Here is a 16,613-nt window from a genome sequence, read left to right as displayed (position 1 = left end):
AATGAAGCCTCAAGGAAGATGCCTCTTATGCTACCACCCATTCTTCTTAAAAACTACTTAAAAAAAAAAAGGGAAATACTTTAAAGAAAACATTAAATATAAATTCAATATCAGCACCGTGGAGAGAAATCAGTAGTTGTCTCAAGGCAAGGCTTGTTGTTACTTCATTGTTTACAAAGGAGGAGGCCCACTTGTGTCCTAAATCAGACCTACAGCTGGAAGAATACAAAGGGTTTACACCATTACTTACACTGAGGACAGGAGGAAAAGAGATCAAAATCAGCATAAGTGAAAGATGAATCAGATCACCAGCTTCTGTTTTGGACCCCCAGAAGCAGACATCCCATACAGTCATTCCTGATCACAGCCTTACCCATGTGCAGGTGGAATTTATTAGGAGATTTCCAGGGCTCCCAAATAGCCTCCACCTGCTCTTACCCAAGGTTAGCTTCCACACACCCATCTCTTCATTTTCACAACATCGCTAACAAAGAGATTATCCCACAGAAAAGTTCTTTTTGTATTTGTCTGTAAAATGTAGAGACTTTCAGTCACAGGAAATGAGAAACAAAAATGTTACCTGCTTATCAAACCCTCTAATTAGTAATGCCTGGATGAGAGCTGCAGAGTTATCGTCAAAAACAAATTTAAAAATAATTATTTAAGTCAGGGTTCAGGTTTGCCAACTGTGATAATTTGGTGTCATTTAGCCTGGTTTAGATTTAATTGCATGGCACTTGATATAGTGCACACAAAATGACACCAACAAACTGCATCATTGATTATCATATAACCTGTAGGTGAAAGTTTGAATAGTCAGAATCACCTAATGAATTCTTGCAATTAATCAGTTTGCATAGACAGTCTCCGCGTGCCTGGAAAAGCACCTCTTGTCCTGTTCCCAGTTATTTTTTGTTCACATTGTACAAGACTGAAAACTGAGACTGTGTTAATACAGAAATGTTCTGTATTCTTTTTTTTTTTTTTTGTGCCTATTTAGCTTGATTAAAATTTTTACAACCAGATTTAATATACTCTGAGAGTCACTGCAACGGAAATGCCAACACAGATGACGCTGATGTAAGCAGGGGCTGAATCATTTTAGAAATAAAGAGCAAGGTTGCCCTCTGGAGACTTCTCTAGAAGTGCTTCTGAGAGCTAGGACTTTTGGTTTTTTTTTTTTTTTTTTTTTTTTTTTTTTTTTTTTTTCTTCCAGCAAAATAAATGTGCTAAAAGATTTTAAGATTCTTTTTTTCTTTCTTTTAAATTCAAATATGAGTCAAGGCAGCTGATGCTAAGAACTTGTTACACCAAGATGTGATGAAGCTACATTTCAGCCTAATGCACTGTATTATCATTTACCCCGTGGTTCATTGTGTCTTTTCAATAGCAGTCTCATGTGTCAGCCTAAAAAACCAGTCACGGAATGGTCTTAGTTGCTGAAATCTAAGTGAATTTTGCATTATTGACTCCTAGCGTGAAAAATTCTCAAGTGCCTTAATATTTTTTTTTTAAAGGCAATTTTCACAGTTGCAGTTTCTGGGTCTATTTATGCTGGAAGCACAGGCTGTGTTTGGGCTCACCGTCGTCTGTAGCTACTGTTGGGGCAGTAAACGTGCTAGCTCTAAATGTAAATGTAAATACACGTTCTCCATGTATTTACATTTACACAAATACATGTTCTCCATGTATATACCTTCACGGATAAGCAGTTCTTGGTGGGATGTTAATTCTTAATCCCACCTCACCCGCTGCCCGTGTGTGAGCAGCTGCGGGGGCAGTACAGGTGTGCCTGGTGCTTCAGGTGCAAAGGGTGAAGAGAAGCCGGGAGGGCAGAAATTAAGAAACCAGTCTTGCAGCTGGAAATAATAATCAGCCTGCATGCAGCTGCGGTGCACGAAGGCAGTTTGGCAATGCGAGCTTTCCCCACCTTGAGCAGCCAGCCCCACGGCTGATGTTACTGCCGCCACACGCGGCATTGCTCGCTTCACCCGCAAAGCAGCTGCACCTCCAGATGCCCTCAGACCAGCCGGCCGTATCCAGCACGGGGAGCAGCTCCCTTTCCCTGCTCCGGTAAGGAATCTGCCTTGCTTAGTGCAAAAGGGCTGCTCGTGGTGGCGAGCGGGCGGCCGCCCCTCAGGAGCCGCTCCCGGTGCCCCGGAGAGCGCCGCGCATGCGCCCCCCCGCGCTGTGCCGTGCGGCGGAGCCGGTGAGGGAGCGGTGCCGCCATGGCGGGCCGGGCGCTGCAGGCGCTGCCCAGGTAACGGGGGCCGCCCTGAGGGGCGGCAGCGGCGGCCGCGGGGAGCGAGGGGAGCGCCGGCCGAGCCGGCCGGGGATCGCAGCCCCGCAGCTGCTGCGAGCTGTAGGTCGGGCCTAGATCAGCCAGGCCTTCGCTAACTTTCACCTTCAAAAACAAGCGTGCGATTAAAAACCAGCGTAGTGTACCGCGGCACTAACATGACACTAACTGGAGTGGGCTGGGTTTGTGCGCTGAAGTGGCTGAAAGGTGAAGTTTCTCACTCCAGCTCTGCTTCCTCAGTGGTCATTAATAAATTACAGCCTCAAAATTAACCAATTACTGCTCAAAACCAGTGGCGTGTTCACCAAGTTTGACAGCCTGGATCTCTACTGTCACCCACAGAAGCAAAAGCTCTTACGCAAACCTTGTGTAAACGTATGTGAAATGTGTACGCACGAGGGCGAGGTTGTGTCATTGAAGCTTTTGGAAATAGACGAAGGTTTTGACATGAGGTTTTTTGGTTTTGACTTTTTTTTGTTTTGTTTTTTTTTTAATGTTTAAGTTTAATCATGCTCGCAAAAAGGCTGTCACATACAGTGTCAATTGTATCCCCTACCCCTCTGTCCTGGTATTTTTCAGGTTCTCCTAACTTGACCTAACTTGAAAACATGAGCAGCTGACACTGGTATCTGCTATTTATTTACTAGTAAGCAAAGAATTTCCAACTGTTTCAATAACAAAATTTTGCCCTCATTTAATTGATTCTTATGAGGCGAATGTCAAGCACTTGTGTTTCCAAATTTTTCTGCCACTGCTTTGCTTAACGTGGCAGTCAGATATTTGGGGAATCATGTGGCAGGTTTATGGTTATAACTAGTTTTTTAATTTTTTTTTTTTTCAGGCTGAGGGCACTCAACAGACTGCAAGTAATATTTCAACATTTGGTAAGGACAGCATCATGTTTGACTGAGTTGGAAGCTTTCAGGACTCTTTAACTCCCCTGAGGCACACAGCACATGCAACTTCTAATGTGTCTGCACCCAGTGGTTCTCAACTCTGACATTTATTGCTCAGGCAATTTATTGCCCACATCTCTGAGCACTTGCTTACAGGTGTCTATTATACTGTAAATTAAAGCTTAATTTTTTGGCTTTACTTTATAGATATTTCTTTAATTTATAAATAGTTTCTCTGTTAGCTTCTGTAAATTCCTTAAATATCATCCCACTGTGAGTGTGAAAATAGTTGAGATCTTTTCTACTGTTAAAAGTTACTTGAAGACAAAGCAGGGTGTACATTTGGGTTTGCAGTGTCAAACTACCAAGAAGGATATGCTGTTCTAATTTTTGCAAGTATTTTCAGAATGTCAGTTTTAAGGAACCATGGATTTGTGTTTTATTAGTAGGGTGAGGAATTTTTTGTTTTATTTGGGTTTTTTTTGTGTTTGTGTGTGTGTCTCTGTTGCAAATTTTATTTAACTGAACTCAAAATGTTACTGTAAAAGAATGTGTGGTCCAAAAACTTGCCTAAGTTCTATTACTCTGAAAGACTCAAAGTCATTTCCAAAGAACTGTTTAGGAAATGCAAATAGAAGTACAGAGGGAAAAAGTTAGCATACAATTCCAGAATGCATGTTTTGTGATCCTAGGTAATGTGTTTTTTGAGAATATATTTCCATAAACACTTTGTAACTATGTACTCGAGCTACCTAACTGATGACATTTGCTTTATTTATTTGTTTTTGCATGAACAGAAAATGTCTAAGCAGGCAGACTCAGCAGCAGAAGTGTTGCTGGAAAAGAAAGGAGGTGCAGGAGTAATAACTTTGAATAGACCCAAGGCTCTCAATGCACTAAATCTGCCTATGATCCAAAAAATCTATCCTCAACTAAAGGTTAGTAGCTCCACTTCTACCCATCCACTATACATGTGCTATTTGAAACCAGTTTTAAAATGCACTTTGACACTTCTTAGTGTAGTGATTTAAAGCATGAAAGTTTGTGTGAGTACAGTGAGCTCAGATTTATAGCATGGGAAAAACCAGGCAGAGTCAAGCAAGTTAGAAAGAGAAGACACATCAAAGATCAGGCTGTCAGACAGAGTTAAATTTAGCATCTTCACAGGTAAATGCACACACATGATAATGCCAGGACTGAATTTAGAGCAAGCAGTGCTCACCATTTTCCATCAGGAGTGCAGTACCATTTTCATGATTGAAAATAAGATACCAGCCCCTAGGAAGCAGGGGGCTTTCAGTGTTGTTCCTTAAATGAGAACTCATGGATTTGCAGGCACTGTTTCTACAAGCTAGTGAAGTACCATGTGATTTTAAGCATGAAAATAGTCTCTTTTAATTTAATAATGCTATTTATCATATGCACAGAGTCAAATTCAGTAGATACCAATATTTTTTGGATAATTGTCTGATGCCTTTTGGTGTTTATTAAATATTTTTGAAGCACAGCCTGAAAAGGTGTCAATTTTTGATTTCTGTCAGGCCCTGTTTTGTGGGTGCTGCCTTTCTCCAGAGGCTGAGAGCTGTGCTCAGGTGTTTTTCTGAAATAGGAAAGGCAGCTTTGCTATTCTCTGCTCTCAGGGTTGAATAGGATGCAGAAGTGGCAGAAAGACATTTAGATTTCAAACTTCAGTTTAAGACAATCTATTTTAAAGTATGGTTTGATCTGCTTTTTGAAAAAATGAATTGTGTGTTAGAGACACTAAACAGATTTTAGTCTTATGTGGAAATATTTACTTATTTTTTAGACATGGGAGCAAGATCCTGAAACTTTTCTAATAATTATAAAGGGAACTGGAGGAAAAGCTTTTTGTGCTGGGGGTGACATCCGAGGTAAGGACTATTCTCGCTTTTACATTTGATGTCTTTCCCAGTCACTACTTTGTGATGATTTCCTTTGTTTACTGTGTCTTGGGTAAGCAAAATCTTGCTACACAAGAGTAAGAGATCAGTTGTGCTGACTCTTAGGACACCTTGATTTGCAGATGCTATTCAGGGTGTTTGTCAGGAGACAACTGTCAGGACAGTGTATAAAAGAGTAAAAATTACATTTTTATTAATAAATTATTATACCAGCCAGTCATTCTGGGAGGAGAGGGTTCTTGTCTCTACTTTTCTCTTCCCAAATTTTCATTGCTGACAGTCTCTTTCCAAGAAAGGGCCCTACAGGTAGCTCTGATAATATTGGGTAATTTGTGTCTAGTGTTTTAGATGGCTAGATAGAGATCTGACAAGGGTGATCAATGTATCTGTGATTATTTTTTAGCAGTGTACTGCAGGAAATCTCCAAAGTGTCAAAATTATCAAAATTGTTGTAAACTGTAGGTAAACAAGCAGCACAGGTTATTGTTATTACAATATATGAAAAGATATTTTTATGCTCTAATTGGCTTCTCATTTTTAGTATTTAGAGTCTTCAGAATAGTCAGTTTTAAGTGACTGTTCTAAATGTTGGTATGAAAAATATCACAATTGAGTACTAGACATTAGGAAGGGTTGGAAAATGGACCATACTCTCACAAGTATGTGACAGTGTCCAGCAAAATACAGTTAAATAAAATCTGAGACTTATGTACATATTTAATTTTGAGCAAATTTTCTCAAATATAATAAAGCAGGATTAAGTAGGTCTCTCTTTGCTGTAGGAAAAGACCCAACTTATGAGGCATTATTTTCTTTTACTTGTATTTTCTGTTAAACTTACAGTTATCTTTGGAATTTTTGTTTCTCTTAAGCCATCACAGAAGCGGGAAAAGTTGGAGGTAAACTGATACAAGATTTCTTCATAGGAGAATACAGGCTGAACAATGCCATTGGTATGTTAACAGCAATGTCTGAAACAGTACAGTTCTCATAACATTGGCTTCAAATGTAAATGTATCTCTTTGATAATCTATTAAAGACTGTGGTAACATCAGAGAAGTAGTAATTTTTTTTTTCCAAGTTCAATAGCAGTAATATAACATATCCCATTTTTACACCGTGCATGCAGAACGTGTTTCATTTGTTTGAGTTATTGTGACAGCTACTTTATCCCATCCCATTGTTCTGGTTAATTCTCTTTCCTCTGTGGGAGAATTAGTTTTAGCTGTAGATGCTGCAATTCTGCCCTAAGTATCATTGATCTGCTTCAAAGAAGACCTGAGGTAAAAATAGATGTGTGGAAAATCATTAATATTCAGTTAAAAAGCAAAAGATTAAATTATATGAATGCTTTCCATTTAAATAGACTGCATGAAGGACTAGGGCTGCATAACTCAGGAGTGAGCTGCCTTAGTTTATTGCAGAGACACTGGGTGAAGTATATTAAAGAAAGATATTAATTCTTTAGGGTAAAAGTGAAGAGTTGAAGGTTTTGATGAGAAGAAACTACTCCAAACATATTTTAATTGAATACAGTTTTAGTTTTAAAATATGGTATCCTGTCTTAGTCACTACAGGAGGAGGGTTGCTGTTGCTTGCATTGACAGAAGAGCACAGCTAATAGAGTAATTCTTGAAAAGTTACTTTTGCTTTGTTTGACAGAGTTTCAGGACTGAGCATGCTTGTCATGTGCCTTTCTTTCCTTCACCAATACAAAGCAGAAAAATAGTTTTAGGTTTCAAATAGTTGGGGAAACAATAGTATTACCTTGCCAGTTGAACTTGATGATGATTCTGTTGCAAGGGTATGTAATTTAAAAGTCTGTTTTCATATTTTAATTTTTTTTAATAATTAGCTGTTTAATATCTCTAATGCATGTAATTACAAAACCTAGATTTTTGCTGGCTTTAGTATGAATGTATTCCTTTAAGCCTGAGATTTCTGCTAAAAATATTTATTTATATCTTATATTTCATAACTAAAAAATACAGCACGGAGCTACTGTCACAGCATTGCAATGGGAAAGGCTTGCTGCTGTAGAAATTTGGTTCAGGGAGTAGCATCTACAGCCCATGCATTAGCTTGGATGTTTATGTAAGAACAAAGTTCAAAATACAATTCTCTTACCATTTTGTAACTACTGATTTGAAGGATTGAACTGCCTTTTAAAATAGTTTATTTTAAGAACAAGGCTCTGTATAGTTGTTACAGAAAAACTCACAACATGGTTGCAGGGGATACCTGTATCAGCAGTAATTCTGACCTGAAAACACTGAATGCAGGGCAGCTGTTTCATTCACAGTCAAGTTCTGAGTCTTTCCATGAATGGTAATTGAAAGCATTGGGATTTAGTTTTCTGCCTTCTAAAGGGGCCAAGAGATGAAGTTGGCAATTCAGGACATTGTCACTGAACCTGCCTGCACCATGTTCAGGGCTGTGTGCAAGAGCTGCCATGACAGAACACGCCTGCATTGCAGAATTTACAGTCACATTGTGGCTGAACCCACCCATCCTTCTGGCTTTGTAATAAGCACTGAAGGGCTGGAACACACCCTGTGCTCCTAATCCAGGCTGTGAGAGGGGGTGAAAGGGCATCTGCTGTGTCCCAACATCAGACAGAGCTATTTGTGCTGGCTGAACTGTCAGGTACTCACATAACAAGCAATCCAATGTTTGATAGTTGTACAATGTTCTCTTACAACACTCACAATCCAGTAAATCAGAAACTACTGTTTCTTTTCATTACTTAAGAATTACATTAGCTACCTTCATTGTAAGATAATATGATTACTGCTTAAATTCCCATTTATTTTCTGCTGCTCTTGCTGAAGTAAGATGTAGGGAAACCTGTCATGCGGCAGCTAGGCACAGGTCCACTCTTGAAAAAGATGAATGATTGTTTCCTTTACATTTTTTACAGGCACCTGCAAGAAGCCATATGTGGCACTTATTGATGGCATTACAATGGGAGGGGTAAGTTAAGGACCTTACCTGATTGATTGATTGATTGTTTTAAAGGCATCTCATGTTGTGTCTGAGTTGAATGAAGCACACACAAGGCATTTCCAACCTATGGATTGAAGAACAAACACCAGAATCTGAACCTTTGTCTCTTGCTAGTCTGGGTACTCTGCTGCCCTTGTAGGACCTCTGCTGTTCCTTGGTAGCTAGTGCAAGTGCTTCCTCTGGGAAAGGAGCAGAATCCCCTCTCAAAGGTTCTCAGAATCCCCAGGGGGAGTTCATATACTATACAAAAATCTGAGAACAGTTCTCCATTCTAAGTGCATTAAAAACAGAATTATATAAAAATACATTTAAAGAGCAGCTCTTTGAGAAATTGAGAATCCTAAGCTACACCTTAACAGACATTCATGAGTTTCTATATTTTTCCAGCAAATAATCTGGAAATGCATTTACTTTCTCACCTCTGTAGTACTTTTAAATAATAATTTGTGGGGTACTGATTCCACACAGGGCTGCACCTTATTACTAAAGCATCACAGAGAAGACTCCATCATATTGCTAGTTATACTCAATGTTAATAATTTTTCAGCAGTTACTGTCTGTAAGCACCATAAGTAGATAAAAGAGCAATGCCATGCTTTTTTTACATGCTAAAATACTGTTCTAGTGAGTTTCACATCTGTAGGATATATTTGCAGCACATCAGAGAGTGGATTAAAATAATCTTCAGTTATTTTTAACACTGAGTTTAACGATGAAGCCTGTCTGCCATGTCCCTGCTTAGATTTGTATTGTTCTCTGGCATGTCCCTATGATATGGGTGTAGAATCTATTTAAATAAAGTTTGTCAGAGATAAATATGAGAAGTGGAACACTACATGATCCATGACCTGTCATGACTCTTTTCATCTTTCCTTACACATTTCATTTGTCTGTTTTGCTCTTCTCAGCTTTTGATCTAAACACACAGCAGCTCTCTTTCCCTTTGCTTCTTTGCTACCAAGTCCCAAAGATCTCAGCTAGAGAGCCATTCCCCCCAGCCTAGCATACATCCATTGTTTCCAGCATAAAGGGCACTTGTTCTGTAGCCCTTCTTGCAGAAAAACTGCTTCATTGACCATAGCAGTCCTGAAGGTTCGTAGATAAGAGATAGGGAGTCCATTTATTTTATGGACTTTTGAATAATAGGATGGAAAGCTATGAATGAGCAAAACTGCCCAGCAGCCAATATCTTTTAAAAGGTCCTGCAGATGGCTTGTTATGACTGTGGCCTGAGCAGGAATAGAATTTTGTCCTTTGAAAGGAAAATGTATTTTTGGACTGAAAAGAACATAATGGAGTCAGATGATCCTGCATTACTAAGATTCTTTATGAATTCTCTTTCCTCTGATGAGCTTTTAAAAGACAGCAGTTAGTCTGAAACTGTATTTTAGTGCAGGATAAACCAAATTTTAGTGCAGGATACCCAAATTTCAGTGGGACTGTGACACAATTTAACTGCCATTGGGTCTGAATCATAAATTAATTTGCTTATCATATCCTAGAAGTAGCATCTTCACTTCAGGGAATTAGATTTTAACTCAGAAAATACGCAGCCTAATTTAGTGAAAATAAGTAAAAAAATCACAGAAGTGTCTTAGAAGATCAGTTACTATGTGCTTGGATAGTAAAGGTTGCTATTGGTGCACAGATGCCATAGATCTGTGATAGTGAAACCTGGAATTTTATCCAAAAAATGAACTGGTTCTACTTCCATTATTGGCTAGGGGCTGGTAGATGGTTTTGGGAGCTTCATTAGCCAACAGATGGGGCTATGGAGCTTGTTCTCAGCACCTTCTTGTCTGTTCTCCTGTAGTTCATCAAAAATTGATGATATTCAATATAAATATATCTTTTCATCTTTTTGTACTTATTTGGAACAGTAAGTTCAGATTTGTAAGACAAATTTGTTAGAAGCAAAGGTGACTGCAGTTTACTGAAAAATAGTGAAATGAGGTATAAATACCACATTTACTGCTAAAGGATGGGCTCTGTTGAAAGGAACACTGGGCACACACTCTCACATTGCTAAAAACTAGTTCAGATTTAGCTGATTTCTATCTGTAAATTTTCTTTTTCTTGAAATTAAGTACCCAAACAGTTGGCAAGAAATTCAGATGTTTGGGGCTTTAAAAAATATTATTGTCTGCAAATGACATCCTAAGTTTGGTCTTCTGGTTTTAGAAAAGTCACAGTCTTAAGTTCTCTGGAGATGAATATAGATGATTTATAAGATCAGGCCTAAGCTGTGGTTTTAAAAAAGGCTTTGGCACAAAGTAAATTACTGCGTCAGATACTCTCTCTGACAGACAAAAAGATTCATAAAATTGTTTTGAGACCTGTTTCAGAGCCAAATAAAGCACACTAGACAGACTGAGTGGTGGCTGTTCAGTGATTTGGCTTGGAATTCAAGGAGAATATTTGACAGAGGGGAAAAAAAAAAGAAAAAGTGGGCATTGACTTTGGAAGTTGTTGAAGATGGTCAAGGTCACTGGAATAACTTAATACAATTCAAAAATCTGTAAAATCTTCAGTAGCTTTGCAAAATGAGAAGTACATTTTCAGGAGGAAAGGCCATTACTTGCAGTTTACAGAAGAATCTGTAACAGCATGAAGAACCCTTTTTTGTAATATCATATTCTAGAGCATTCAGGATTTAGAAACTTGCTGAGCCAGGCTGTATTTCAGAGCCACAGTGCTAAGTAACCATCAGTGGTCACGCTCACCTCTCTGTACCTCTCATACTTTTGACAATAAGTAGGCTTGCTGTTCAGAAAGGCCTCACATTTCAAAGCTGAATGTTGTGCTTTGTGAAAAGCAGCTTGTTGCTCTTTCAGGCCTGTTGTCTAATGCTTATTTTTTTACTGATTAGTAAAGAGACTGTTGCTCAAACATGAGAATTCTTGGCTTTGGACAACTTTCTACAGGATTTAATCCTTTAGTCTGGTCTTTTATGCAACATATTTGCTAAGTTTGTTTTAACCTTGCTTTGAAAATTTAGGCTTTTAGTTTTAGGATGAAAAAAATCTTCCTGTGGGGGAAGTAGGTTTTAACTTACATTTAAACAACATTTTCAGTGCAGAAATAAGTTTGGTAGAATTGCTAACTTTCTTAAATCCTTTGCAAAGCACTGTACTTCGAGTTATTCCAAACATCTTATTTTCCAGTCATTACATTTAGGAAGATTAATGGGAAGGTTTTTCTTTAATATAGTTTGCAGTCTGATCAAATTTCCATCTCTGACTCCCTCAGATTGTGGGGCCCAGTTTGTGAGGGCAGTATCAGTACACAGGACTGACTCCTCTAATCTTCCCTCAGAGGAGGACCTCAGGAGTACAGCCTGGGAGAAGAAAATAGCAACCTGTGGCTGGGTCTTTGGGTTCATGAGTGGCTTTTCTTGAGTTTTGTCACCACACCTGGGTTTTTAGGCAAGGTCTCTTACTTACACTGAATCAACATCTAAGTTATTTACTTAGTTTCTTTAGGGTGACTGTTGGACAGTAGAATTTTCTTAAGAACTGTTTGAGTGTTACTCTCTTGTGTAATATGAAATAAGTTAAGCTTTAGACTACACAGATGTGTAGAGCTGGGAGGAACATCAGTATTATTCCTTTGCATTAGGGTTAAGCAAGTACAACTAGATGACTGCCTAGCTGATTTTCACCTGGTGCACTCAGAACTCTCCAACAGCAGGAATGCTGGTTCTTTCTAGATATGCCACCTGAGTGCTTAGTTATTCTTTCAAGCTTGGTTTCCCTGGTGTCTAATGTAAGTCTTCAGTGTGTATAATCAACACATTCCAGTCTTAGTCACAGCTCCCTGTGGACATTTTGAGATACTTGCACTCCTTGCTCCTAGTCCTCTCTCTTTAAAAGTGATAAGGACAGCTATTCAGCCTTTCTTATAGATTAAGTCTTTTAGTCCTCTTGCAATCCCTGGAATCTCTCCCATTTGTGTACTTTACAGTTTATTGCCAGAGACCAGACAATATTTTAGCTGGAGGATTCATCAGCACCAAGTAGAGCAGAATAATTATCCTCCCTATATTACAGAGATATTCTGTCACAAATAATCCATGTAAATAGCAGTTTTGAGCATCCAGTCCTAGGAGGCCACCACTTCTACTTACTCCCAAAATTTTTACTGTCACCTCTTTCCTCATTGCCCAACATAAACTTCCATCACAGTGTATTTCTTTATTGCTTACCTTTTACCAATTTTAAATCTTCTTCCTTGAACTGAACTCATTTGTCAAAGAGTCAGTTTTGCAGAGCCACCCTTTTCTTCAAAGACTGCAAAGGAAAAGAAAGTACTCCTTTTCTCTGAATTCCAGGACCCTGAGTGCCTTTTGAGGTGGCCCTGTGCTGATGAGGCTGCCCAGGTGTGGGGAATCCAGGCTGAGTGTTCTCCCCTCTGCTCTGCTGCAGTGTGATACCTTCAGTAGTTCCTTTCACAGCAGCACTGCCTTATTTGCACTTATTGCATGGTTGGTGTAAACTCCTGAAAGCATCAAGGCATTTATTCCATGGGAAGCACACTTACCATCTCTGTGTTTGATTACACCTTCCTAAGTGTAGTTATTTTCATTTTGTTAGTTCCTCCAAAGTGAGATGGTTTTGAATCTTGCCCTTCAGAGTGTTTGCCTTCCCCAGAAGTCAACTGTGAATTATAGAAATCCTGGTTACTTCATCATCCAAGCAGATAATGAAGCTGTCAAATGAAGTTTCATTGATGATTGGCTCAGTTTTATTGCCAACTGCTGCTAACACTTTATATTGTTTCAGAGGATGGTGCCCTCCACTTCCCAGATTACATCTAGGTTGTGCTTCCCTGGCTAATTTGTGAGAGGAAGCAATGCAATGATGGGGAGACATCACAAACATTGCAATTTAAAATATGAAGCCATCTCAGAATGCCTAATGAGTGATGTCATTTTAATCAAGGGGTAATGCAGGTGTTCCTGCAGAGAAACACATGCAGCCAAATTCCTGAACCTACTCCATGGTTTGGAAATACTAAATCTATTGTGCATCTACCTGTGCATTTTCTCTTCTGGAATACAGTGTCAGAATTACTGAATCCATATTGCAGTAGAAGAATAAACTCAGTACCTAATATTTAGCTTTAGCTCTTTTTCACATTAATGCCATTTCATTTTAGCAAAACATTCCAGATTCTGACATTGCTAGAGGAATCTGCCTTTCCTTGTAAGTCAGATCTCAGGACCTGATGGCACATCTACCAGTAGTTACAAACATCTACATTTACACTTCAGCAGGATTTGGTCAACAATCCTTATTAAACTAATATTTGTTATCAAGTAAATTGGTAGTGATGTCATAAGCAGCTTGTATGTTATCCATTTTTGTCTACAGAATTTTAGTACACAAAGGAGCTGGAGTTGACCAATAACTGTCTTTATCCTGTCCCATTTTTATCCAGGTTGTGCAGCTGTAACTCTTCAGGAATGTTTCTTTCACTACCAACACATATCTAGTCATATAAGTTGTGTGCATGCATGCAACTTCTACTCAGAAGTGTAGATAACAGCATTTGACACTAACATTCAAAAACTAGGAAACATTAGGATTAAACAATCTATAAAGTCTCACTTCTTTTGCCAACTGTGATGCAATTTTTAATTACAGGAATGTGCATTTACAAGTGGATATTGCCCACAGAACAAAGCTATTCATTTGTGGTGTAATTTGGGGTGTAAATTTTATTGCACGTCATGGAAATACTGCTTAATATTTATCTATATCTATATAGATGTATATATATGGGGCTTGGGCTGACTAGCTGCAGCATATGAAACCTCACAAAATATTATGATTTTACATAGTACTTCTCTACTGTAATGGACATAATCCATAATCACCCCTTTAGGCCTTTGTAAAGCTAGGAAACTGGAATCTATGTCAGTACTTCTTGGGACTTGTCCTGATTCTTATTCTTTTTCTTCCTTTTTGTAAGCATGTCATGCCTCTTGTCAGCCATCACGCTCTGGAACATCTTTGGTTTTGTTTTAATTTACACTCTAAAATCTGCCCTGGAGTAAGAGTAATTGTCATACTAAACCTAGATAAGCTGCTTTCCTGTCCTCTCTCTGCCTGTCCTCCTCCCCCCTCGTGCCTGTGTACCACAGAGAAGCTTGTGGCCTGTTTTACTGCCAGTGCTTCAAAGCTGAAGGCAGCTTTTACTGTGAAATAGAACACAGATTTTGCAAGTACAAACAAATAGTTTTGAGATTGCCTTGTGCACCACTTACCTCCTGCAATATGGGGTGTTGAAAACTGAAAATGCTGAGGCAAGCCTAAGGAAGGGTTCACTCCTTGCTGCTGTTGCAGTCCCTCTGCCATCTGGCCACGCTGCTGTGCCTGCTTGGCTCTGGTGTGTGATCCCTGGGATAAATGGTGCTCTTCATTCTGTGGCTAATCAGACTGGAATGGCAGCAGCTCTTCACATTGAGCATTCAGTGCTTCTTTCTGTTAATCATTTTCACATGATGTTATTCCCCAAAGCAATCATAAAGCGCTGTCTTGAATACAAGTATTTTAAATTATAGCTCAGTTCTGGTACAGTAAGTCAAACTCCTTTTCTCTCCCTCTCTTTGCTCTACAGTGACTGAGATTTTTGCTGGCTTCTGCACAGATTTGTTCTTTCCATTTAACACCAGACTCTTGCATGCTGAAAGTCTCTCTTTTTTTCTCTAATTCTAGGCCTTTGTGTACCTACCTAGCCTCATATTGAGAGTTATCTCATTACTTCCCTCCCCTTCCCTTTATTATAGATCAAAGAGTTAAATCTTCTAAAGGGAATTATCTTTGCCTGCTTCTCCATCCTTTCATATTTCTGCTCATTTTCCTCAGTTCCTGAGGAATTTGAGTGTTCATTTCCTCCTTGAGTTGTAAGACTTTCAATCAGCCTTACACTTTCCAAGCACATCTTTCAGCTGAATAGAACATCATTACAAAAATCCTCTGGATTCACTCCTGCTGTCCCAAGTAACTGTGCCACTATTTAAATAAAGTTCTGATGCACGTACCTGTCTTGAACAACAAAAAGTGTTTCTTCCATTTTAAGATAAAACCTAGAAGCTCAGTTATGCACTGAACCTGCTGGAACAGGTTCCCTCCCACTTGCCTGCCCTGCCTGCAGACATCAAGACTTGATGAGCTGGACACAGGGATTTCTTGCAGTAGCTACTTTTTTAGGTGATACAGAGGGACAATTCTTCCAGAATTTTAGGAACAATAAAAAAGCTGCATTTGCTATCTTTTCTTCTGACTACACATGGCCAGTTATGTATAAAGAAACAAAACTGGGATAAAAAGAATACTTTCAAATGTGAAACTAGAAAAAGTTGCACTTCTTACCAATTGAGAACTATAGGCTTTTCAGATCCAGGTCTTCTTACATTTTCTCATTTCTCTCTGTTGCAGCACAGGTCTTGTGTCCATAAAAAATTGTGCAGATTATGATAGCTGCCCCAGGAAAAATTGTTTGTGGTGACTGAAAACTGGGGCTCTTAAGAAGTCAATTTAAATCTGGTTGATAAAGGACACTCACTGTAGCAGCATTGCTGCATAGAATGGCCTATGTGTCTTTTTCCCCAAGTTCCATTTTGAGAAGAACCTGACCTAAATGATTACTCTTTATGTAGTTGGCTCAATTTGTTTAAATACTTAGGGGTCAGAGGAACAACTCAGACATCAGATATTAGTAGAGATGATCTGTCTCCAGTCAGCTTGTTGTGCTTTTGTGTCTCTGTAGCAGTTTGGACTGAGACTCTCTAATACATAATCAGTATATGGAAATAAATCTTTTATATTTAAATTATATAACATCAATATTTTATGTTTGAAAATGCCACAGTAAATTATTAAAACATTCACAATACCCACTGTTTTAATGATATTTTTAAAACACTTGTAGAGAGTTGATTTTTATGTCAGCAGCCAAAGAAGGTGATATTCTGTGTCCAGATTGATCTGTCACACTGCATTGCTCTGGCTCACCATGTCATCTTGTCTGGTAGTATCTACAGATGAAAATGGATTATACTCTTTGGAGTGGGCCATAACATTAATGATAAACAAAGATTAATTTTGATTCAGTTTAAGATTCATTGTGTCTGGATGCAGGGGGTAATGCTCTTACATCCATGATTTTTGATCCACCATAGCTATAAGCTCCTGCTGCTTCCTGAATCAATTCCACTCACTCCCTCTGCCTTTGAAAACATTTTTGCTGGCTATTTTTGCACATTTTTTTGCAGACATATTTGCCCTTTGTTGTGTTCTGCTCAGTTGATTGCTACATTTCTTTTTGGTTCCAGCTCTACCAGAAGCTGTTCTCATGCAGTTAAAAATGTAGGAAATTAAGTCACTGATGGGAGCTGTTACAAAAGGACTTTCACTGCAGTCAGTATTGGCATTATCATAACACTGCTTACTCAAACAGCTAAAAATTATTTACCAGCCTGGTGAA

The 16,613-nt window shown here is 38.8% G+C and overlaps 1 protein-coding gene across 1 annotated transcript in view; it reads left to right on the top strand.

Moving 5' to 3' along the window:
* Positions 1 to 2,184: 2,184 nt before the first annotated feature.
* Positions 2,185 to 16,613, top strand: part of HIBCH (3-hydroxyisobutyryl-CoA hydrolase) — a 38,053-nt gene continuing 23,624 nt past the window's right edge. Inside the window, exons 1-6 of the mRNA XM_058027454.1 lie at positions 2,185 to 2,260; positions 3,141 to 3,183; positions 3,993 to 4,133; positions 5,003 to 5,087; positions 5,990 to 6,070; positions 8,038 to 8,090. Of these exons, the coding sequence (XP_057883437.1) occupies positions 2,229 to 2,260; positions 3,141 to 3,183; positions 3,993 to 4,133; positions 5,003 to 5,087; positions 5,990 to 6,070; positions 8,038 to 8,090 (435 nt within the window). The 5' untranslated portion in view covers positions 2,185 to 2,228. The remainder of the gene's footprint in view (positions 2,261 to 3,140; positions 3,184 to 3,992; positions 4,134 to 5,002; positions 5,088 to 5,989; positions 6,071 to 8,037; positions 8,091 to 16,613) is intronic.

This window comes from Melospiza georgiana, chromosome 7 (assembly GCF_028018845.1).
Source record: "Melospiza georgiana isolate bMelGeo1 chromosome 7, bMelGeo1.pri, whole genome shotgun sequence".
In the NCBI taxonomy this organism is placed as follows: Eukaryota; Metazoa; Chordata; class Aves; order Passeriformes; family Passerellidae; genus Melospiza; species Melospiza georgiana.
The sequence above is the reverse complement of the archived record's forward strand: the minus strand, read 5'-3'. Positions and strand labels throughout refer to the sequence as shown.